The following is a 24,141-nucleotide window of genomic DNA, read 5'->3' as shown; positions in this document are numbered from 1 at the left end:
ATATTTACACAAAATTGAGAAAGGAAATACTGAAAGCAGCAAAACACACAACTTTTGGCATAGCCAATTCCAGTAGCCGGAGAATGTTTGCAATGCTTTTGTGGAACAGTATTCTTGAAATAAATGCACAACTGGATTTTCTTAACAGGGCACTGCTGCAAGAGGAGTTCACCTTACGCTCAACTTCAGAGAATACAAATATTCTTTTAGCGGTTCTTTTAACATCTGCATAAAAGCATTCTGCTGTACAAGGCAAATGCCAGTTACTCATCTCAAATATAATTCTGGCCTTATCATGGGACTGTTTAGAGCATGGACTTAAACTTACCTATCCTTACTAATGATAGCCTATCCTCTCCTGGCGCCTGTTCTTTTCCAGCTTGTTTTACATACCAGTATTTCTCAAGTATCTTCATAAGTAACTGAGGCGTAAAAGACCATGTTTAGCACAAAAGGAGATCTCAAGTTCTTGTAATATTAAAAATAAAGAATGGCAGCTGATAAAACTTGTTTTGAAAAAAATGAACTTGATTTAGCTAATGTGATAAGAAAATAAGAAGTAGGATGATCAGCAAAATAATTTAAGCAGACAAAGCCGGTATAGTATTTTATATCTATCTGATCTGTGCTTGTTTGGGAAAGTTTGACTCTCAGTTTCTGTATTTGGCAACCATAGTGATAAGTCAATTTAAGGAAAACTCAACAAAATAAAAAAATAAAAAAAAAGAAAAAGGATGTCATCCATAATGGCAGTACCTCTATGTTATAAAGAGTTAACTTACTTTTCAGGATAATGGATTTGAAAACTAGATTCACATCAAACTCGCCAGCTTCTTGTAACAATAGGGCCATTTGTTTCATCATATCTCAACCATAAAAATTACATGTCTCAATTTAAAATACTGTATTGTGTAGCAAACATTTAAGACACAAATTCAGTATATTCAAGTTTTAAGATTTCCACAGAAATGAAAAACCTTCCTTTGACAGACAGATAAGCATTTCAAAACTGTAATGAAATCTGATTTCTTAGATAATAACCTAGAGAATATTAGATTCTATCAGGACGCACACAGTTTATCTCAATGACACTCACTGAAGGCTGACTATAACATTACACACGGGTGCTTTAAGTGCACAGTAGTTGAGTCGTACTTCAACTGTTCTCACAGTCAGCTGATGTACAATCAAACCATTCAAATAGGCACCTAGATACCCCAGTATCAACAACCTTGGGTTTTCTTGGTTATTTCTGTAATTCTTTTATCAGATACTCAGACTCACTTAGACAATACCTGTACTTTTCCAGAACAGAAAAAAAAGTTATCGGACCCAGTACGCTTAAATATATCACTCTTACAGGAAGTGCTATCAATAAGTCTTTGCAACTAGCCCCAAGTGTATATTTAAGGATGCTTTTAGAAATTGTTTTGATGTTGGTCTGTATAATTCAGATGCCATACAACAGTTGCCTGATGATGACCAGCATTGTGCTTTATGTGAAACCAGAAACCTCAAAATAATTATAAAGCTTCTAGGATTTATGGGAGATGAAACCAGGGTGGTCCACCAAAAAAACAAAAGCCCACAAAACCAAAACCCACCAAAAAAAAAAAAAAAAAAATCCATGATGAAATCCACAATGTTGGAATTTCAATGGGCAAGCGCGGTCCAGACTAGAAGAAAAGCCCAAACCACCGGTAGAAGAATGAAATATGATATGGTCCAAGATGTATCCTTAAAGGTTTCTCTCAACCCTCAACCATACTGTGAGGATTGATCTTCAGTTCAGTCCAGCCAGCAGAAATTGACTGTGCAATTTTCCATTTCAGGTATTTGTACAGACTATGTACACTCTAGAAGGGTCCTTTAGTGCTACACTGTCGTACTTTTTGTCCCAGCAATTTGAGGGCGTGCAAATTCCACAAAGTCATCAATAAGCACTGGCCATGCCCCTAAAAGAAAAAAACACCACACCATAAGAACTAGGTTCAACAAGGCAATATTTTTAAAGCTTCAGATCTAAACAAGCTATTTACTTCCCAGTCTTAACTAAGCACAGTTTTCAGGAAAAAAAAAAACAAACCCAACAACAATTAACACTGTAGTTTGTTTTTCTTGCTTAAAACTTGAGAGCTGGTTAAAGACCCCTACTTCCTCTGGACCCAGTTAATATACATCCCTTTCGATGGTCAAAATTCCTTTATCTTTCTGAAAAAAAAACTGACAAAAATTGTAGCTTAAAACTGTCCTGGGTTTAGCACTAGAACTCAAACTTGACCTCCAGGATGGCAGCAGATGCTTGAAAAAAAATACTGAACACTGGATGAAGCAGTCAGTCTATGTTGTAAGCAGCAGCACATCATAACATGCATTTCCTGCAGCACAATATGATGCTGCATGAATGCAATGCTTATCTGTTTGAATCGGCATACTTAGGCATACCTGAGAACAGTAAAATGCTCTCCGACAGGCACCAAGCGAGTATAACGCCCTAGAAGGCTGGTGTTACACTATATACTCTTTCGTATTTCTTATCAAGAGGCAATTAAAATGCCCATCAATATTTTACATATTACAGGCAGCCAAAGATGTCCCCAGCCATGTGCATGAGTGTCATGTGAAGGTTAAAAATTGTGGGTTGGTTTACACTTTCTCAGCTATTCATTTATTATGGACAGGAGCCCATTTGCCCAATGATAAGGGAATGAGAACAGCCTGTATTTATGAAATAAAGTTCCAGAAGCTTGCTCCCTCTGCTCTGGAAGTGTCAGAAGTTTATAGCTTCTTCCACTCACTGAACTGATCTGCCACCAATGACTGAAGGTAATTAGCTGGTCTTGGCTACAGATTGACTTGAAGAGGAAAGATCAATACAAAAATTTACAAGAAACACATATGGTAGGAAATAACAGCTTTAGCAATCCCTGTATGCTGCCACCTTAGCTTCTACGTTATTATGTGTCTTCACATAAACTGAAGCAATCAAACTTAAAAAATATCCTCAGCTGAGAAATGCAATAGCCAGAAGACCCTACGAGAAAGCATACAGGCCATGAATCAGTTACTTAGTTGAAGATGCCAAGAACTGTGCTGACAGAAAATCTGCATTTTTCTAAATAAAAAATAGCAAGGTTTGCCTCAATAAGAAAGAATTAGAGCCTGAGGTCAGACAGAAGAAAAAAAGAAAATGGATTTAAGAAAGTTTCAGCATTTATTTTTTAAACCTGCAGTAACAAACAGATGATAATAACATGCATTAAAGTAGCTCTATCCAGACATTACATTACCAGTGATACTTTAATTATGCTGCTATTAGACAGGTGTGCCAAAGCAGATACACAGTAATAAATGTAGTATAAAACACAGAAGTTAATGAAAGAAAATGGAAATGTTTACCTTCCTCATCATAGTTAGACATATCATCTGCTATCATTGTACTAAAGTCTAGAAGAAGGTTCCAGGTATCCTTAGGAATTGATCTTTTATGATGTTCCTGTTTGGAGGAGGGGGAAATTAATATTTAAAAAATAAACAAATAAATTAAAACCCCTTATACACACTTGTTCTTACTATCTTGGACACATTCATATTCCCAGAACATATTTTGTTTGTATACACTATGTAAAGTGCAGCATCTGGGATGTGGGTCAAAATAGTCTATTTCATCTACTCAGTCATTTAAACGTATCTTCCAAGTTTTGAAAATACGGCAGTATTATGTAAAGATTTAAACTTACCAACAAAAATTTGTTCCACAAGTCTAGAAATTTAAATCTTCCATTAAGTACTAGATTCCAGTAGGCAATGGCCATTTCTAAATCTGTAATATTAAAATATTACTTTTAGAGATATACATTTCAAATATATAAACTCCACAGGTATCAAACACTAAGATGAACCATATATTCACAAAGGTCAAAAGATTCATCATGCACATATACTCATGGACCCTTTTCAAAAAGGCAACCATAAATAAAGCATTATACAAATATCTTCTAGATTTTGATACTATCACTTGAATACAGAAGAACTGAAAATTGCCTACGTTAATATCTAACATATCCAAAACATGCAAGAATGTCATATGCCTTTTGATATCTAATGATACTTTAGTTAAAATTCAGTGAAATACTATGTTGTAGAAATGCTGGTGACTTGAAAATTTGTAGTGTTCTATAGCAAGATCTTTAACCTTTTTCTGATATATAAATTTACATAAAATAGGTTTTTTATTATTTCATTCTTAGAGCAACCTTGTTACAGCTGCTGGTTTTCTAACATGACTTCTGTCAAGTGTTTATTCAGGTTTCCTTTTGGAAGAAGTAAGTACTGTACAAACAGATGGCTGGTTTGTTGTTGGTCTTTTTTTTAGTTGGGTTGGGGTTTTTGGAACCGACACAGTTCAGGAACAAGAACAACCTGCTTCTGGCCAGGCAACTGCATGCTGTTGTCAGCAGTGGGTGCTGTTATATTGTAGCAGTTAGAAAAAGACACTGGTTAGTCTAGCATGTAAGGAAAAAAACCCTCACCTCCCTGGTACTTGCCAAAGGCTAAACTGACATGCATTTACCGTTTATTAGTGGCATACAGCAGCTTGTTAGCTGATAAAAGAAACTTACATATCTGAGTTCTAAATCTTTACCTAGTATGATCTCCATTACCAGGCATTAACAAGGACCTCTGACTGTGTAACAAAATGCTGCTGTGATCTTACTGAATTCAGTACCCATCACCAAGTACATACAGTAACTCCAAAAGGCTACCTAGTCAAGTGACTAGGTTTTTAACAAAAGCTCTTATCTATTTTGTAATCTTCCATAAGCAATCCTCTCGTGAGAGCAGAGAGAAGCACATGATCAACTGCACCTCAGAAAAAAAAAAGAAAACTTAAAAAACCTGACAACCCAAGATGCTGGAACTAGTTCAAAAAACAGCGAGGTGGATCTCAGAGATGAAATCAACAGCAAACAAAACAAAGCATGAACTCTATGTTGCTGGAGGGAAAAGAGATGGTGATGGGGGGAGTTCCAGAACTCTCTACCATTTCTGATATTAAAAGTTCTTCTCAAACAAAATATTCGCATTATAATGCTTCCTGGCCAAAATAAAGAATGTAATTACTGACTGATTTTCCAGCAGCTAAAAAGGGGTGTGATTTCAGACAAAAGTGTAAGCAACGTACACTAAAAAAATGTAAGTTTCAAGAGCAGAAACAAATTAAACAGAAGTCGCTACTCCCCAGGAAATGAGCTGTATGTGAAAATGTAAAAACTAGGTATCCCTTTTTAACAGAAGATTCAGATACAAAAATATGCAATTCAGCTTTCAACTGAAATGACTGTCTTTCTAAAATGAGATACAAACTTCAGATTACGCTGATCAATTTCTCAAGGAAACAATTATAAAACTAAGTTTTACTTAATTGTGATGCACTAATAGCAGGCATACGAAAACATGCAAAATCCCTGCATATTTACAGTGGTTTATAAACAAACACTATAAACAAACTGTGCATTTTGACAGGCTTATACAATTTTGAGATTATTCTTCCGGCTAAGCAAAGGCCTTTAAAAAACAAATCTCAGGATGCTGCAACCTCAAACTCATTATTGTGAATCCATGAAATATACGTAAAGCACAAAGACATAATGCCTTAGGACAAACTACAGGTTTTGAAAGAAATTTTATGAAATAACAAAATTGGAAAGATAAAATTTTACATTTTCACATGTGAATGACTACTCAGGAAAGTCCTCATAAATCGAATATGAAAGTCTCAAGATATATGCTCCATTTTGAGTTTTATCCAAAGAGATGCAAACAATGTTTGAGACGAATATCAGCTAAAAGGTATTCTCAACTGATATGCAAATATCACAAGAACTTTTAAAACAACCCCAGTACTGACAGGGTAGTAAGCAATTATGCAGAGGAAATGCATTTCCAGAACTATGCCTGAACTACTACACAATGTTTGGAAGATTAGAGACCAATATACATTAAAATCAATTTGCAAGTTCCTACAAGCTGTTATTTAGACACTCCAAAATTAATTGCCTAACAAGAAGCATGCACTTTTCAGCACTGTATTTGTCCCAGTATTTTTTTGCTTCAGGGTTTCCAGAATTATTCTGCCATATTGTTAAATTCATGCCTGAAACTGTGTATTTACTGGCTCCAAAAGGGCCGGTAAGCATCCAGATTTTAAGCACAGTTCTACATCACTTCCAAACCCGGATTGAAAAAAAAAACAAAACAAAACAAAACCAAAACAAAAAAAAGCCACGCAACCAAAAAAAACCCACCTTGTACTATGAATATGGTATATGGATCTGAGAAAACTGTGCTTGTCTTTGTCACTGTTAGAGCTTAAATTGCATAAAGCTTTCATATGAATGAGAAATAAAGCAAAGGACTTAGTTTTCCTGGTAAATAATTTTTACCAGTCTGTTCCATCTGGGATACTCAATCATTTCTATATAGGATTAGGGGGAAATAATTCAGAGAAAGAATACAAATCTTATACCTCAGAAATGTGAAGAAGAAAATAAAGAGGTTAAGTACAACATCAAATGGTTCTGGTATTCTGAAACTTTGAGAATATTAAAAATGACCATTTAATTATATCATTGTAATTTCTTATTTCACTTTTACCACCTTACAAGGGTTTTGAAAAATACTCCTTGTGGTGTAAAGGTGTTTAAAAATTAAAACCAACATAAAAATGGTACCCATAAAAAACAAAACAAAACCCTGCAACCATTCATATTGCAGAATTGATTCTACACTGACACTCTCCAAAAACTAACTTCTGTCTTCTCACAATTCAGTTACTGTCCATATTTTCCTTGTTCTAGCAGCCAAAACGAATTAATACACCTTTTACAAGAAATGAGAATCAGCCCTTTTATTTATTTGCAGGATTCTGATCTGACTACATGCACACACAAGAATTTTCAAACAGTTTAGCAGTGCTCTTTTAGCTTCTTCGAAGACAAAGAAACTCACAATTCAATTGAAAACAAAAACCAGAATACAGAAAGATGTTAAAAATGACAGAGAGTCAAAACTAAGACATGGAGATTTTGCTTATTTACTTATTTTTCAATATTTATTTTAAGCCAGAAGTTGGTCTACATATAGAAAGAAGACAACAAAATGAAAACAGAAGGCTTATTTTTTCACAGCACATGAATGCAAAACTGGTCAGTAGCTGTCGGTTTAAGGCTTTTTCATTACTGAAAAAAATCACAAGCTGCCAAGTAAGAACCTAGTAGCCTTTCAGTATTTTATTTCTGGTCAAAAGTAGAACAGTTAAGTTAGCATTTAGAGTCATGACATACTGCTACTTGTAAGTAATATCTGAACTACTCTCTACATAAATTAATATGCATTCTGGTTGGTTAACATTACTGCTTCAAAGAAATTTTTGTTCCCTCATTTTTGCTCTTTTGAATAGACAGCTCTACAGATTGCTCATTCAGTTCCATCAGAACTGTGTTGTGCCATTATTTTTAATAAGTGATTCTTTCACTTCACCTGTTACACAAATCAAAAGCAAAATCACCAGAAGAACCATAAAATAATGGGAAAAAATAATAATAACCAGTGAGCTGAGGAGGAAAAAAAAAAAAAAGGAAAAAGGCTGTAAGGCTGTAGGGAGGCACCTATCACCAATGGCACAACAACAGGCATCAAGACCAAGATACAGAAATTTATTTTGTACTATTCCACTTCTATTTTGCCAAGACATCTGAAAGCATTTTTTGGTGATACAAGAGCCTGTACAAGTGCATTTACATGGAAATCACTTTTACAGCTTAAACTTGTCTTAAAAGTGAACATTCAATTAATCTGTTCAGTGCTGCAAATTCTAAGTAGTATAATTATGCCTTTAGTGTAAGGCCATAATCCACTGTGCTTACTGAGAGATGCACATACTCTCTGTGAAAGAATAAACCTTCTCTCATAAAATTTTGTAGAATATAGTAATGATGAAGATATTTCTATCAATTTTAACACCTCAAATTGACATCCTTCACAACAGACAGGTGTATTTTATCCCAAAGGTGGTAATCTTTCGGACTCACTGGATCACAGTAATACTTTCACTTACTGCTTTAATCAGTCATTTCCCATATTTATGAACAAATATTTACAATTAAGAATACATACCTAAACCTTTCTGGCCCGGATTCTTTGCAAAGTTGAAAGTAAACTGATAAAAATCCTTAAATCTTCCTGGCTCTTTTAATTCTTGTTCCATTTTAGGAATTTGGGCCTTCAGTTTTTCTATGCTGTCACATCTGCATTTTAAAAAGCATGTTTATTGGTGTATTAATTCATTTTTCTATAAAGTACAAGTTATAACTTAAATAATTGTGGGATACCATATAATTATTTAAAAAATCAGGAAGCCATTAATTAGTCTGCACCTATACAACTATTTCATTTCTTTATTACACTCCCATTTGCATATTCTAGCTCATACACCAAATTCCATAATACAACTGATTTTAGGAAAATGTGATAAAGACTATTACATTTTCATAAGGCAAAGAAAACCCAGATGTTCTAGACTGCAGACCGACATCCTTGCCTTACCCACCTGAGTAGCTCTATGGCAAATAACTGAAATACACAACCAAGGCAAGTAGCACTCAAAGCTGCCTCCCCTTTTTTGGTCACTAAGCATCTAGGACAAAGACAGCAGATGCATTTTTACAGAGGCAGATAAGTGATGCTAGACTCCAAAAAGTCTCTGAAGTCTGAAAGGACAATGTGATTGTGAATTCCCAAAAACAGGGCTGCTGTGTCACTGTATATTCCAGTTTCTGACACTGGGTTACACTATCCATGTCTAATACTTGCTGCATACTTACCCTAGCTCAGTCATCCCATCCATGAATTCCACCTTTGAAAATTCACACTGTGTTGCAGCTCGGAATTTCCATGCAATGATGAGTACAGTAATGCTGGCTGGGTCAAGAGCTAGATCATCACAAAACTGCTGTATACCATCTATACCAATTTTATTTTCATCTTGAGGATCTTTGGGATATAAAAGTAAGTATCAAGAAAAACAGATTTTTGAAAAAGCTAATTTATTATATAACTGCATTTAAGATTTTCATGACAATATATTTCAAACATTTTCATGACAATATTTTGGGGATCAGGCCTCATAAATGAGTATTATAAAAGCAAAATTAAATTAGTATTTTCAATGGTTAAGCTTTAAGAATTGAAGCAGTTACTACAATAAAGCCTCCCATACAATAAAGCTTATGTTATTTTCATTGAGAGACAAAAGCATCACAAACATTTGTTTTCTGCCTAATAATATGCATGATACTGCAACTCACTCCATACAGAGAACAGTTGTCCTTTCCCACCAGCACACTTAATTATTGGCATATTTGGTAAGACTGCTGATCTGCGTACCATTACAAACAATTCTGCAGTGTCCATTTGTAAGCTGTACTGATACTGATTATGGTCAGAATAATCAAATCTGACCATAAACTAAGTTAATCTTAGTTTTATGCATTTTATGGCAACGCCAGCATGCATGAGATTGGACCAATCCAAGAGGAAAGTCCAATCCAAGAGGACAAGAGGAAAGTTACGTTGCCCTATCACTGATTCCAAGTCAGCCAGGCACAATCCTTTTTCCACAAATGAATCAACATCTGGTCTGGAAGTGAGATGCTCACATTTCAAGTGCACTAACAAAGATCTACTAACTTAAGCCAACAAAGACTTCAGGAAAATGGTATTTGGATTACACGCACATATGAAAAATGACAGAAAACATAGCACTCATTTTTAATTTTTTTTTTAATTGCTAAACCACAGAATTTGTTCTACTGTACTGAGTCCCCTTTACTATTTGTGGTAGGATTATCATCAGTTCAGCACTGACTAAATAACTTTGTTTTCTTTTCCTCTCTGTTTGTAACTATTTGATAATAAGCACAAGGTGAATAAAAATCAAGGCAGAATCCATCTTTGGAATGCAACCTATCACTTTGTCAGGATCCAGTCCCGAGTGATGTGCTTCCCCCAGAACAATCACCTAAAATCTACATTAACCATTACTCACTGTACACACAATTCCAGTTCCAAGGCCCTATCCTTTATAAATGTGTGTGTTTTAAGCACGTAAACCAATCACACATAATCCTTGTGAAGCAGAAGCCTACATATTTTCCCCTTCAAACCTACATTAGTAATAGGATAACCAAAGCTGAAAGAGTCAAGATTTCAAGCACAAGAGCACAGCTGCAATGATACATTGTAATTAAGAATATATACATACAGCTATGAAATAAACCTTAAAATTCAGGGTACTCACCTTTGTATCTATTATATAGCTGTTCTAGCTTCTTTCTGTCCAATGATCCTTTAACACTCTCTCGTATATAAAGTTCAGGATTTTGGAAAAAGTTATCTGTTGCAACATCTAACTTCCAGTCATTTTGAGACAGACAACTCACCGCTGTCTTTTCACTAGATTGTGTGAAGACCATGAACTGACGCACTTTATCCTTCTGTGATGATTTCAACTTGTTCTAGTAAAAACAGACAACACTGTAACTAGAAATGTTTTACTGGACACACAAAAAAAAACCCAATACCTAAACCCCAAAACCCAAACAAAACCAAACAATTTTAAATTAAAACAAACAAACTCACCTTACCTTCATTCTAGGTACTTTACATTATATCCAAACTGAGTTAAATCATCACAAAAATCATGCTGGCATGATTCTTAATAGAAGAATGCTATACTATCAATAAAGGAGATGCCTAAATAGAACCCATGGCTATCAAACTATTTGACAGGAGGGCCACGAGCATGATCAGGGGACTGGAGCACCTCCTGTATGAAGGTAGGCTGAGAAAGTTGGGGCTGTTCAGCCTGGAGAAGAGAAGGCTGCGTGGAGACCTCATAGCAGCCTTCCAGTATCTGAAGGGGGCCTACAGGGATGCTGGGGATGGACTCTTCATTAGGGACTGTAGTGACAAGACAAGGGGTAACGAGTTAAAACTTAAACAGGGGAAGTTTAGATTGGATATAAGGAAGAAATTCTTTCCTGTTAGGGTGGTGAGGCACTGGAATAGGTTGCCCAGGGAGGTTGTGAATGCTCCATCCTTGGCAGTGTTCAAGGCCAGGTTAGATGAAGCCTTGAGTGGCATGGTTTAGTGTGAGGTGTCCCTGCCCACGGCAGGGGGGTTGGAACTAGATGACCTTAAGGTCCTTTCCAACCCTAACTGTTCTATGATTCTAAGAGAATAGATATGTTTTGAGGGTGTTTTAGAGATTTTTCACTTTGAAGGTGCTCAACTCCACCTACATGATTTGCACAACACTCCTGTGAGGAGGCATTGTTTCAACTCACAGGTGCAACAACTGAAGATAAAAAAAATTTAAAAAGAGGGTAAGTAATTTTGCCAGAGGCAGGCGGGGGAGTGAGTAGCCAAGGTGAGAGCTCTGGAATTTCCGGCCTCCAGCCCAGACCAAGACACATCCCTCTCTGCTCTAGTGCAGAACTGAATGGAGAACTTGCTGCCAGTCATTTATCAGCATAGAAGGATTCCCAAGGGTATTTTCTTTTATGAGAAGCACACTCACTGTTTCAGGGGTATTAGTTACACAAAACCAACTGCTGATCAGGAGAAAGCCATCATGCAGCACTGAATCCAAATTCAGTTCTAAAGTATACTTGATAAAGCAAAAAGACTCCTAATGTTACAACTTGGTAAATAAAAGTTCTGACTTTTAACTTGGAATTACATTTCTTACATGGCACAAATATTTCATTTGCAGTTTACCTTGCATTCTAACCAAAACTTGTATATTTTCATTAGTGTAATTTCCAACTGCATGGCTCCTTCTCAGGGACTATGGGGAAAAAGCGAAAAAAATCTCTGGACGTGATAAATTATCCTCAGCTAAAGAACAAATGGCTTAGGAGTAGTATAAGCTCAAGCTCCTCATTCCAAAGGATCATTAGTTTTCCATTAGAAAAAAAGAACTAACACTTCAGAACACAAATTCATCTGTTCTAAAAGTCAAAATCAGTTTTCTGCTGCTTGATGACAGTGAATGTGAATGCTAGAGAATCACATCTGGCTTAAACTGACACCTCCACAGTGTACTAAGGAGACCAAAACCCTTTATGATCCCTTAAATAAAAAAAAAAAAAATATATTAAAAATAAACTCCCCAAACCAAAACGACCCTGTAGCTACAATACTAAGCTAAAGCCAAAATTTCAGCACACACTCCAGACAAACAGTGACATTAGGTTAGGCTATACTACTCAAGCTATGAAGTGTTGCTGCACTATTTCAGTCTCTTGAATAAATTTCTCACATTGGACCTTTTGCTACAAATACGTTCCTGAAACTCAGATTTTTCAGAAATGGTTCCATGTAAAGGTAAAACCATCCGAGCAGGTCCTGAAAAGACCCACTGCTGACTACTTCTGCTATTATGACTATTTCCCAGCAGACATTCAGCACCTTACAATACTGAGCTCAAGCTTCCACAAAAATCACTTACACTCACAAAGCCATGTGGAACGACTTCCAGTAATGACTAATGGATTTTTAGCTGCAGTTTTCAAAAACATATTGTGAACTCTGGTATATTAAAACAAACCATTGAATGAAATTCCATATGAAGATGAAACAATCCCAAGGCTAATCTTCTGTGCCAATTACCAGCTTCCTCAAATCAGTTCCACACAACTGGACTGCCACATCACTAAAGACAGACTCAGCTATACTTTACAAAGCTGGTGCCTTTAATCATTAGGTTTTTGTTTAGGTTTTGGGGTGGTTTTTTTCTTTCTTTTGGTTGATTTTCTGATTGGTAAGCTTTGTTTGGGTTTTGGGGTGTTGTTTTTTTTTTTAACACATACACATAAGTATACACAGCCCTTTTAATAATAAGTATTCTGTAGAACCTCAAGAGGCTTTGTTCTGCCCTACTTCTGCAAGGGTAAACTCTGAAAGCAATGACATACAACAGAAAGTCAATGACATACAACAAAAAGTCAAGGAACAAGTTTAAAATGGCTTCACAGCGGATGCTCAAGACCACAAAAGGTAGTATGTTTTGAGTACTGTCACTTAAAAGGAGAATACAATTTATTAGATAAAAAAATTGCAGTGTAAATCATTTTTATGATAAAATTTAAATCCTATTATGCACAAGAGATCTTCCTGTGCTTAGGACTCCCCAAGTGATTCTCACAATGTAAAACCTTTTTAAAAAGAACATTGAACTTGCCAGGAGTCAAGCAGTTAATGACACTAATCAGTACAGCATTCACTAATACATGAAGATGCAATAAATCACACAGCTCAGCCATAATCTTTCTCTGAAATAACTATATTTTTACTGGTCAAATACAAGTTTATTTTTAGTGAAGAAGTGCCAAAGCCCTTTCTTTATATTTGATGAATGTTTCCGCAGAAGCTTGCCAATGTAGATGAGACTCCACATCCCAAGTGACTAGACAACTATTTGAAGGCCTACTACAGGACAACAAGAGAAGAAAATACTGCTGAGTTTTTATTATGCTATTACAGCTCTTCTTTCATCACATTAAAAACCCACACTTCAAGCAGGAACAGGTTCCAAGCCCTCTGCATTTTTAAGGGCTATTTCTAGAAGCCAACCTCTAACAGTCTATTATTGTTTTAAGTGTGCAATACAGAAGCCAGAGCACCCTATAACCTTTAATCCTGTAGTCATCAGGCAACAAATATCGTACACTGCACTTGTACTTGCTGTATTGCAATGCAATCCATTTAAACTGCCTCAATTTTAACACTAGTAAGGAAGACAGAATTTTGACAGGTATCTACCTTGCTAAAATATACAAGTGAAACCCAATGGAAAACAAATGCAACAAATTTTCTAGTAAGTCTTATCCCTTGGGGTAAGGGGAAAAGGAAAAACTCAGATCTGCAAGCCTTTGATCAAGCCTGTGTGATAGCCAAGCTACCTCTCATAATGAGGATGTCACAGGAGACAGAAGGTTAACTTACTTGTAAAACACAGAATAACTTCTCCAAATGAACAGCTACATTATGTATTCCTAAAACAACAATAATTGTATCATTCTAATGAATGTCTGATGCTGTAACACTGATTTTTAAATGAAAATTTGCCTCTTCCCACGAAGTACCAAATTTGACCATTCTAGTTGAATAACCTATCCTTGATCAGATAATTCAGTAAAAGATTAATAATGAAAATTAAAAAAATAAAAGTACTTGCGCATTCCCCACCCCAAGTTGTCAGTGAGGTTTTATTTCTGGCCTGACTGAAAGTCCCTTCATCTAGGGGAGGAAGCTTTCCCAGTGTAAGGAAAAAAAAATGGTGCAACTGATCTGCCAACTCAGACTACATGGTTGTTTTTCCTTACCTTCTACATTCAATTTTTAGTTACCTCAGATTCACCAAGTGAGACCCCACTTGGAGTACTGTGCACAGTTCTGGTGTCCTCAACATATGAAGGACATGGAGCTGTTGGATCAAGTCCAGAAGAGGGCCACAAGGATGATCAGGGAGCTGGAGCCATATGAAGGCAGGCTGAGAAAGTTGGGGCTGTTCAGCCTGGAGAAGAGAAGGCTGCATGGAGACCTCAAAGCAGCCTTCCAGTATCTGAAAGGAAGCTACAAGGATGCCAGAGAAGGACTCTTCATCAGCAACTGCAGTGACAGAACAAGGGGCAATGGGTTTAAACTTCTACAGGGGACTTTCAGATTAGATACAAGGAAGAAGTTCTTTACTGTTAGGGTGGTGAGGCACTGGAACAGGTTGCCCAAAGAAGTGGTAAATGCTCCATCCCTGGCAATGTTCAAGGCAAGGCCAGGCTGGACAGAGCCTTGGGCAACATGGTCTAGGGTGAGGCACTCCTGCCCATGGCGATGGAATGGAACTCGATGATCTTAAGGTCCTTTCCAGCCCTAACCATTCTATGATTCTATGAACAGCTCTGCACAATGGTCATCAACATTTTCTGGATAGCTAATAGCTGTATGAGGGCTCCACTGTCCTGGATAACATCCATGGGAAACAGTAACAACCTTCATCTCACACTGCCTGGACTCTAAAGCTGAAGATTCCCACCAAAATCCCATTCATGGCCTTTGCTCAAAGGTTATATGCAGCCATCAGCTAGACAAACGGTGCATAATCAGTTTGAAGTATCACTGCTCAAAACTCCTTATGGCCCCCAGAGAAGACATTCACACAGTTACTCCTCAGCCACTGCTTAGAGATGATCTGATTCCTGCTAGTTTCACTGCTAACTACAGGAATTTGAATGACGTGATGATACCTGTGCTTTTGTTTCTGGAGTCAAAGAAAGCCTGTTAAGTTCTCATGCATGTGACAGGTAAAAGCCTATTCCAAAATAGTATCAACCTCCACAAACTCTAGGCTTTTATACTAACTGCATTTATACTCCAGCAAGATATCTGGCTGCGGGAAGCATACTTGCACTTTTTAAGGACCCCAGTGACGTCAGTTCAAACCCAGAATAACTTCATCTCGCACGCAGAACGGGCTTGTGCATGTAATAATAACCTCACAAATCATGACTGATAGTTTTGTCGCATCTTTATATGACACTAATGGTCAAGAGGATATTGTTCCTTTACAGTGTCTGAATCATTCCATGTTGGGCTGTAACCATGAAAGGAACATAGAAGGCACCTGGCAAATAATGTGGTTCCCTGCTTGTATTCAATAAATACATAGCTAAGCTTAAATGGCAAAATCATGAGTGTTTTTATTAGTTTACTAAGAAAACAAAAATTCACAACAGAAGTCATGAATACACTGAATTACATATGAATCCATTATCTGTGATGGCATACATGTATACTACCAAAACCGTCATAAAATCCAAGGTAAAGACAAAAACAATTCAAGTAAATAGCCACAGTTTCTGTATAATGTAACCAAACATGTCACTCAACTACTTTATATTTTCTACAGCAGCTTCTTGAAAAGAGGGCACACAAAGTAAGATACGTAATTTTTAAGCTTCTGTTTCAAAGTTATGTGAAATCCATTTGCCTGCAGTGGAACGGAGCAAAACAAAGATTTACAAGGTCTGCTGATGTATAAAATCTAAGGAAAAAAATAAAATCAAAGTTGCTTTTTATGCCCTCTAATGTTCTTTTTAGTGGACGAAACAATTTTAGTACTTGCGTATGAGCAGAAAGTCTTTCTTAGAACATCAATATAAAGCTACCTAGAAGAATGCAGTAGTTGCAACAGTCTTTTTAGGTCATTCATATTAGCCCAAGAGGTGAAAAAAACCACCAAAAATCTGGCCTTATTCTATTAAAAAAGTAAAAAATAAAGCTGTCAGTTGTTTAGCATTCTTAACTCTGGTCCAGGTCAGAAGCTGCATTCATAGCTTATATTTGCATTGGCACCATAAAACGTAAGTAAAATATCAAGAGCTACATAATACTTTTCACACCTTGTTCTCAAAGTAGTTCATATTCCTGAATAATTTTTTTCATGGCTCTAGTTAAAAGCAATTTTACAGTATAAGTTCAAAGGATTCTCTGGTAAGCTAGAAGAGGAAACAAGATCATGCACCATCTTGCCTAGCACTCTGACTACTCCATCCTAAGCGTAATGCCAAGGATCTTAAAGTTTTACTACAGGATAACCAAAACTAAAACATGTAATACCAACAAACTGCTATAGACATCAATATTCACCACAAAAACAGCCTTACAGAACAGCTTGTTGAGTGAAACACTGCATAACAATGTCATGAGCTACAATACCATTACAGGAGACAGCGTCAGACATGAAATTCTTGTAATACTAAATTTTTACAATTTCCTGTCACCTCAGGTTTGCAGTAGGAAATTATGTATTTATCAGCATAGAAATACTCTTCAGAGACTATATTGTACGATGTAATAGGTAATGCAAACAGAGATAAGGTTAACATTTGGCTCTGGATAAATAAAAGGATACTCACACACTTGCCTTGACTATCACACATAGTTCCAAATTCATTAAATTATTCAAAATACTACAGGTAGTGGCTCTTCTCAGAGAGTACAATGGACCAGCTTGCTGCTCTGTCTTGATTCGCAGGCACATTACTTATCCTTGTGGTGAGATAAAGCAATAACATACTAAAAGGTAAGGTGAAGGAGAGCACTTCTACAGATGCTGCTCAGCTCAAATGAGAATGTGGGTAAGAGGCAGATTGCTATCAGCAACCCAAGGAATACTGCCAGGGTGGTGTACCTGAGCACTGGACAGAAAACACTTTCCAAGTTTCACAAATGGCCAGAGTGAACCTAACAGGCTGCTGTAATGGTGTCCCTCCCACATATTGGACAAAGACAGTTCAAAACCAGGAAACCTGTGTCCTGAAAACCACTGGACATACAAACACTGGCGAGACTAAGTCAGAGCCAGAACTGCTCTAACTGGCAGTGCTACATGGCAAGTAAGAGCCAGGCCTCAGCTGCAGAAGCCTCTTCCATAGCATTTACTATGCCAGACAAGCAATTTAGCCCCAGGAACATGCCACAGCCACTGGAAGGACTAGCCAGGGCAGTAGTACATATGGTCAGAAAAATGGGATGTTGAATCTTAAGTATCTGGATGGACATCTTCAAATCTCTGAAGAAGTCTCCCTACTCTTTCCCCTAATTAAATAGAGAATTTTGACATACCACAAGTATAGGTACAAAATCCTATGCCTGGCCACTAGAAATAATTCATACCTGCATTTACTACTGCTTCAGCTGCAGGCTGTCATTTCATCCCACTTCAGTGTCTATGTCATCCTTTCACCTGGGTGTTGGAGTCAATGAACAACCTGGAACATAGTTGTTTGCATAGGAGCTAAGAACGATGCCCAGGGCCATGACTAGAGTATTCAGATACTTCCTCCAATCTGATAAATACCAATCTATCAGTATAGTATTGTTCCACAGAATTTATCTGCTAGTTTTTCAGTGAAGTATTTCCAAGAAGACTTAAGCTGATAGCATTCTGCTGTTTCTCACAAAAAGCTATTCTGAGGATAGCATGCGTCACTATTTCTGTTATCCTGCCACTTGCTCGAGTACTGTACAATTTACATTTCTAATCACATAGCCAGGCAATAATATCTGTCTGTACAAAACACCAACAGTGTACTTATTCTGCATACCTACACTTAATATATTGCGAGACAGTGCTAGGTGATTTTTATGGAAAAAAGTCTTCATAAAAAGTTGTGTAACATGGATGCATAAGTGCAATTTGAGACAGTCCCAGAACTACAGGGTTACAGTAAGACACCACTACGGTCTGAACTTCATCCAGACTTTAGTTTCAAGCTCCCATTAAAAAAAAAAAAAGGAAAAAATCAAGTGAAGATCTATATCAAACTACTTAATTAAAAATTATACTAGTAACATAGCGACAAGTTTATTATAGAGGCACCATCTAGTACGGCACCACTAATTAAAATTCTGCGTAACCGAATTTTTATGCCAACATAACTCAATTATAACTCCACCAGTTAAAGGTGACTTTTTTTTTTTAATACTCTTTTAACACTGCTGGCCAGAATAATATTAACTGCAGGTATAAGATATCTTTATACCACTAAGTATGCACCAGTAGATCTTAAAATTCCCTCCTACACCCATCCTAAGACAATACAGCTGCCACAGAAAGTACAACTTTTAACTGCACAGGTATAGCTGAAGCTGCACAACTCTTGTATACAGAGAAGGCCTAGAAGTATGACTATAAATACACTCCCTCGGGTGCATAAGACACTGTGCAAGTGACCAATAAAGAGTCCCCTTATTTAAAGCTAAGGAATGTCTTTTTCTTTGTTTAGGCAAACAAAAACATCATATTTTGTTCCAACCACTGCGGTTTCCCTCTGTAAGAGAAAAGGGAGAATGTCTGCCGACTCGAGGATCCATAGCAAATCCTCAGTTAAAAGGAAAAAAAAATACTATGGCGAAAATACAAGATAACTCTTCCTTTACAGCATTTATATGAACAGGAGCCTTACCAAAATCTCAAAACAATTATCCAGAAATTCTCCAGCATAATCCCAGTTCAAGAAGCACCAACATGCCCAAGTTCCCCAGTGAACTGACAGCACTTAATGGGCCCTGACCTTCTTAAAATCCTGAGAAAAAAAATCCAAGTAGCCCTGGTTTCTGGCAGCCTCCTGTACTCTATCCAGTGGGATGCTGTTCACCATCCCACACAGGACACAGACAAGCTGCCCACAGAACACCTCTACTGCCCCTGTCCTGTGCAAAGGCGCCTGGACGCTCATACAAGGTGCAAGCAAGTACCTCGTCGCCGTGAGGAGGCCTGACAAACCCCCGCCCGCCGAAGGCCTTCGGAGGATCCCGGCGCCCCCCACTCTAGGCCCCTGCCCAGGGGCTACCTCCTGCCCGCCGGCCCCCACGGCCAGCGGCCGCGACCAGCTGCGCAGCCCCTCCCAGACCGCACACGCTCTCCCCGTCCTGCCTGGTAGGAGGACCGAGGAGCCTACGAACTCAAAAACACCATGCCCCTTCTGCAGAGTCCTCGGGACCGGCCCTTTCGCCGCTCCCGTCGAGCCGCTCCCGGACACCCCAGCCCGCCACGACTAGGCCCAGATGCCCCTGCGGCGCCGCCACGGCTGGCCAACTCCGAGGCACGGGGCCGGACAGAACCGAGGGGTAACCCGGGAGGACACGCACCATGTTGAGAGCTGTGCAGGCCTCTTCCCTCACGGCTCAGGCGGAGACTGAGGGCGGCGGCAGCAACGGCTTCCTGCGGCGGCGGCAGCTCCCGGCTCCTCACGGGCCCTTCCGCCGCCTCCCGATCATGCGCAGTGCGGCGCATTCCCCGCGCCGGGAGCCGACGCTGCGCGGCCGCGGCGCAAAGGGAGGGAGCCCGCACGGCGGGGAGGCTCGGCGCGGCCAGCCCTGGCCCGCTCCTGGTGCCGTCCGGGTTGCCTGCGGGAGCGGCTGCCGCTAGCAGCGCGGCATTTGCGGCAGCTGAGGTGGGGAGTGCCGCGCTGGGGGAGAACAGGAGGTCCTTGGCTCGAGGAAGGGAAGGGAGACGAGCCCACCTCCGGTGTCCTCGGGGTTGGGAGCGGGGCGGACTCCCCTCCCGCGGTGGGCTTGGTCGAGGAGAGGCCGCGGAGCAGGAGCAGGCAGCTGTGGCCTCAGCCAGGCGCGGCGGGGTGCCGCCGCTTTAGGGGCGCGGGCCGCCCGGGTCTCTCACCCCCTCTGCCGCCTCCGACCCCCGGGAGCCGCGGCCACCCCGCGTCCCTTTTCTGTCGGGGAAATACCTTATTTTCTCAGATACCTGAAACCAAAACGTTTCGCGAGGTGTGCACGCTCGTGGTTAACAAGGGCGCCGCGCTCGCAGGGGTGTTCCGCGGTTTCTGTCGAGGGCACAGCCCCAGCGCATGAACTTCAAAAGACGTAGGATGGAAAAAGCCCGTGGGGTTTTCAGGATGGATTCGGAAAGGATGCAGAAGGCGTTTGCTGAGGAGCCACGGAGACTTGGGGAAGGTGAAGTCACAGGCTAGCAGCTTTAGAGGCATTTTCCTACGGGACCATCTTCGTACTTGTAAGATCCTCCTGCTGGAGGTTGTAATCCCCTTTGGGCAGCTATTGCTTCCAGGGGGCTGTTGACAGATGTAGCTTTTTCTGCAGTAGCGTAGACATGCTAATAAAAGAGGTTGCAAGCATTAAATCACAGATCGTACCAATATCCGAGACAGTTGATTTTTCCCAAGAAAGCTTACTTTACCTACTACAGATTTCTGGCAGCTGAGGAGGTTTGGGGAAGCAGAGTATTTGCTGATAAAACTCTCAGTGGTGGCACACTGACTGCTAATTGCGAAGGACAGGTTTGAAATCTCATTCTTGTTCTCTCATTTCCTGCTGAGCTGGGACCTATTAAAATAAGCTGCTGTATTTGTATTACATGACTGATATGATGGGACACACACGAAAGAAATTAAGACTTTAGAAAACCATTCTCCATGATTGAGGTCCAGGGTTTATGTTTTTTAAAGAAAAGGGCCTCAATTGCTCCTCACTTATTTCACTGAAAAGCAGAGCTAAGCTTAGATGGGAGTGTGAGGAGTTAAAGCACTATTTGGAGAGGAGAATGAGGCCTGACCTGTGGAGTGTCCAGTTTTGCTGGTGTTCTGAAATGGTAAATTTAAGAGTTTCTTCATATTAAGTATATGGTAATATGTGTGAATTCAACTATCCTGAGAGACGCTAGTTGCCTGGATACCTTAAACCCCACTGAAAAGCCTGTGTTTTGGAATCAAGGATGGCTGCAAAATGGCCAGTGTAAACAGCCATGAACACTGCACACCAGCCCAGTCCACGTGAACCAGGGCATGGGAGGCAAAGCCAAACCTGAAAATCTGTTTCACTGAGTTAGCTAATTGCCATCACTATAATGTGCTGTGACAGTCCTACAATCTGAAGAAACAACTTAGACCTGGAGAATTACTGTGACATGTAACAATAATCTGAGAGATTACCTGTGATTGCACTGGATTCCACAGGACAGAGACAAGATTTATAAATGGCTTGTTTTTCCCAAGTATCTGTGAATCTTCCTGGTTTTCTTTAGTGCAGGGTCTGCTGGGTTGGTTGTTTTTTTTTTGAGTGTGTGTCTGGGGACACACTGTGCTTACTTACTTGTCTAAGAAGTTGTACATAAGGTTATTTTAACTTCAAAGAATGTTGAAAAAGTCTTTAATTTTGCTTCTTTTGTTCACTAAATAATGTACTAAAGCATATTTTGAACGTTTTCTTGTTTAGGACCTAATTAAAAAGGTAGACCTGATTTTATGCATTCAACCTATGTTTAAAAACATTCCTTGAAAAATTCACCATTGCTACACCTTTTTGTTCAATCTATTATTTTCTTTGTCAGCCTGGGTTACTAATTAGTAGTATTTAAATTAGCTGCAAGTCTGGTGGAATTTATTCTCAATACATTAATGTTCAGAAATTGTTCCTGCCATACCATTTTTTTTCTGGGAGTCAGGATATTTGAAGCCTGCTTCCAACTTTGACTGACTTGTGATTTGATCTCTCCAACTTACTAAATTACTCCACATTATGAATTCCTGTTGTATAAAACATAGAAAATCATATTTAACTGCTTTGCAGGAGCTTCTTATTAGGGCAGATAAAAGCATATGATTCAGTAAAATGCAAATCAAATAAAACGTGTGAAATGCAGATTAATGCTGTTCCTATTGTGCATGCTGCTGTTTTGTTGTTGGCTTGGGTTTTGTTTTTTTGTTTGTTCTGTGGTGGTTTTTTGTTTTTTTTTTTTATTTGGGGGTTAGTTTGGTTTCATGTTTTTTCAATTTCAGTTACAAGGTGAAACTGTACACAAGAAAATTAGTGGCTTTCTGCTGCCATTTAAGCTGTAAATCTAGCGTTACTGATTTTAGTGGGAGCTACAGTATGCTCTTCTGTCTTGTTTATTACAGTACTTCCGTGGGTATGCCTGAATTGACAAATCAAATGTAAGTTACGGTACCCAGAGCTCTTTACTACCACTGCCAGGCTATCTGGTGCCTCAGCCTGAGCCGGTTTGATTAGACTGCTTGAGTTATCTTCTCCATACATGGCACACTGCAGTAGGCATATCCTGCACAGCAGATGCTTCAGGACACAGTCAGATGGCCCCAATTCCATTCATGTCCATATGCCTACTGGCAGGCTGTACATCTGCAGATGTAGATCTGCAGTTCAATGATGCGTGTGCCATCTGAATTTCAGAATTTCTGAGCAGAGGAGATGCTTTATAAAGCAAGAGGCACCGTGAGGCTGCCAAAAAGTGTACGTGTATGTGTTCAGAGTAAGTTGTCTAAATTGGGCTTTTTAGCTTTTGTACAACTCCATCCAGGATGGCACACCAAGTCAGACCAGTGATAAACAGCTCTGCTATTTGTAAATGGGACACACATGCAGCGATACAGACTAGGAGGAAATATTATTCATTGTGCAATCTGCATGCAGCATAATCACTGTGACCACAGTACATAATGACTTGTTTAGTTTATGGTAACGCTGACATGCTTGCTTTGCTTTGTTGTGAGATCCAGTGATGTTTTACCATCTCATGTGAACCCTAGAACTAGTCAGTGATTTTTATGAATCCAGATGTGTCACATGCATAGTTGTGAATATAACATTGCTCTCTTTTACACTGACTTGAGCTCTCTAGCAGGCAGAGAAGAAGGTCTCAGGTGGAGTTAGTGCAGAATCCATTTAGTGTAATCCCCTTGTTGAGAACTTCCAGTTAGAGCAATTTCTGAGGAAGAAGCCCCAAGCTTTATGGAGGATAACAGTAACAGTAACCTGGAACAGCTTGACTTAGAAATGTCTTTCTAACCCACATATCTTTTTGGCAGCTACTTTCTACTCTAGAAAGTGAAACCACCAATTCAGCTTACTCTAATGGTATAGCTGTAAAGTGGTTACAACTATGTCCCTTTGCCTGCAAATGCTGACCCCATGTTTAAAAGAGCAAAGTCCATGAACTGTTCTGCACAAGGAGTTTTAATGCCACTCTAACCTCATGAAGTTCCTTAGCATCCACAGGTACAGACACAATGGTCTGCTCCTATCCACTTGTTCAGCTGATATGGTTGGAACGTCTCATCTGTCTGGGTTTTTTCTGCATTGAAATAAGCACAGAGGAAGTAAACAGTCCAAGAACTCCTGTAGTATCTGAGCAATTTAACCTGCAAGCTGGCACATCACTAATCTCTGAAGATTATTGTTAATAGATTGCAGGGATGAGTGTTCAACTTCCATTAAGTTTTTCATCCTTCATGCATTACACAAGAGGCTAACACGTTACTATGCCCAGTCCATGGCACTGTTCTACATGGTATTATCTGTGGAAAGAAGCAGGACAGGTTTATGTGACAAAGGAAGAAAAGTCAGGTCAGGAAGTCTATTTAATAAAGTGTCATGGTTTAAACCCAGCCAGACAGCTCGTTCACTCACTCCTCCCCCCTTCTTGCCCTCCCCCTACTCCCGGAGGGACGGAGAGGAGAGTCAAAA

The 24,141-nt window shown here is 39.1% G+C and overlaps 1 protein-coding gene and 1 long non-coding RNA gene across 4 annotated transcripts; both read right to left on the bottom strand.

Moving 5' to 3' along the window:
* Positions 1-214: 214 nt before the first annotated feature.
* On the bottom strand, positions 215-19,970 carry DCUN1D1 (defective in cullin neddylation 1 domain containing 1). 3 transcript variants are annotated; one of them, XM_061452427.1, is made up of 8 exons: positions 19,777-19,970; positions 10,702-10,765; positions 10,361-10,577; positions 8,886-9,054; positions 8,179-8,309; positions 3,741-3,823; positions 3,400-3,496; positions 215-1,955 (listed from the first exon to the last, which is right to left on the bottom strand). In XM_061452427.1, exons 3-8 carry the CDS (start codon positions 10,533-10,535, stop codon positions 1,876-1,878), a joined length of 735 nt encoding a protein of 244 aa, XP_061308411.1. In that variant the 5' UTR covers positions 10,536-10,577; positions 10,702-10,765; positions 19,777-19,970; the 3' UTR covers positions 215-1,875. The 3 variants fall into 3 exon arrangements, with proteins under 3 accessions (XP_061308411.1, XP_061308409.1, XP_061308410.1); XM_061452425.1 differs by having other exon boundaries at positions 10,707-10,765; XM_061452426.1 differs by lacking the exon at positions 10,702-10,765 and having other exon boundaries at positions 19,777-19,968.
* Positions 15,797-19,490, bottom strand: LOC133268782 (uncharacterized). Its single transcript, XR_009743164.1, has 2 exons — positions 17,800-19,490; positions 15,797-17,321 (listed from the first exon to the last, which is right to left on the bottom strand). It is a non-coding gene; the product is annotated as an uncharacterized LOC133268782 (long non-coding RNA).
* Positions 19,971-24,141: the final 4,171 nt, after the last annotated feature.

The sequence above is a fragment of the Pezoporus flaviventris genome, unplaced genomic scaffold (genome assembly GCF_033815535.1).
Source record: "Pezoporus flaviventris isolate CSIRO_AGI_PZ_B2104156 unplaced genomic scaffold, CSIRO_AGI_Pfla_v1 ptg000013l, whole genome shotgun sequence".
NCBI classification, from domain to species: Eukaryota; Metazoa; Chordata; class Aves; order Psittaciformes; family Psittacidae; genus Pezoporus; species Pezoporus flaviventris.
This window is presented reverse-complemented; position numbering and strand designations above follow the sequence as displayed.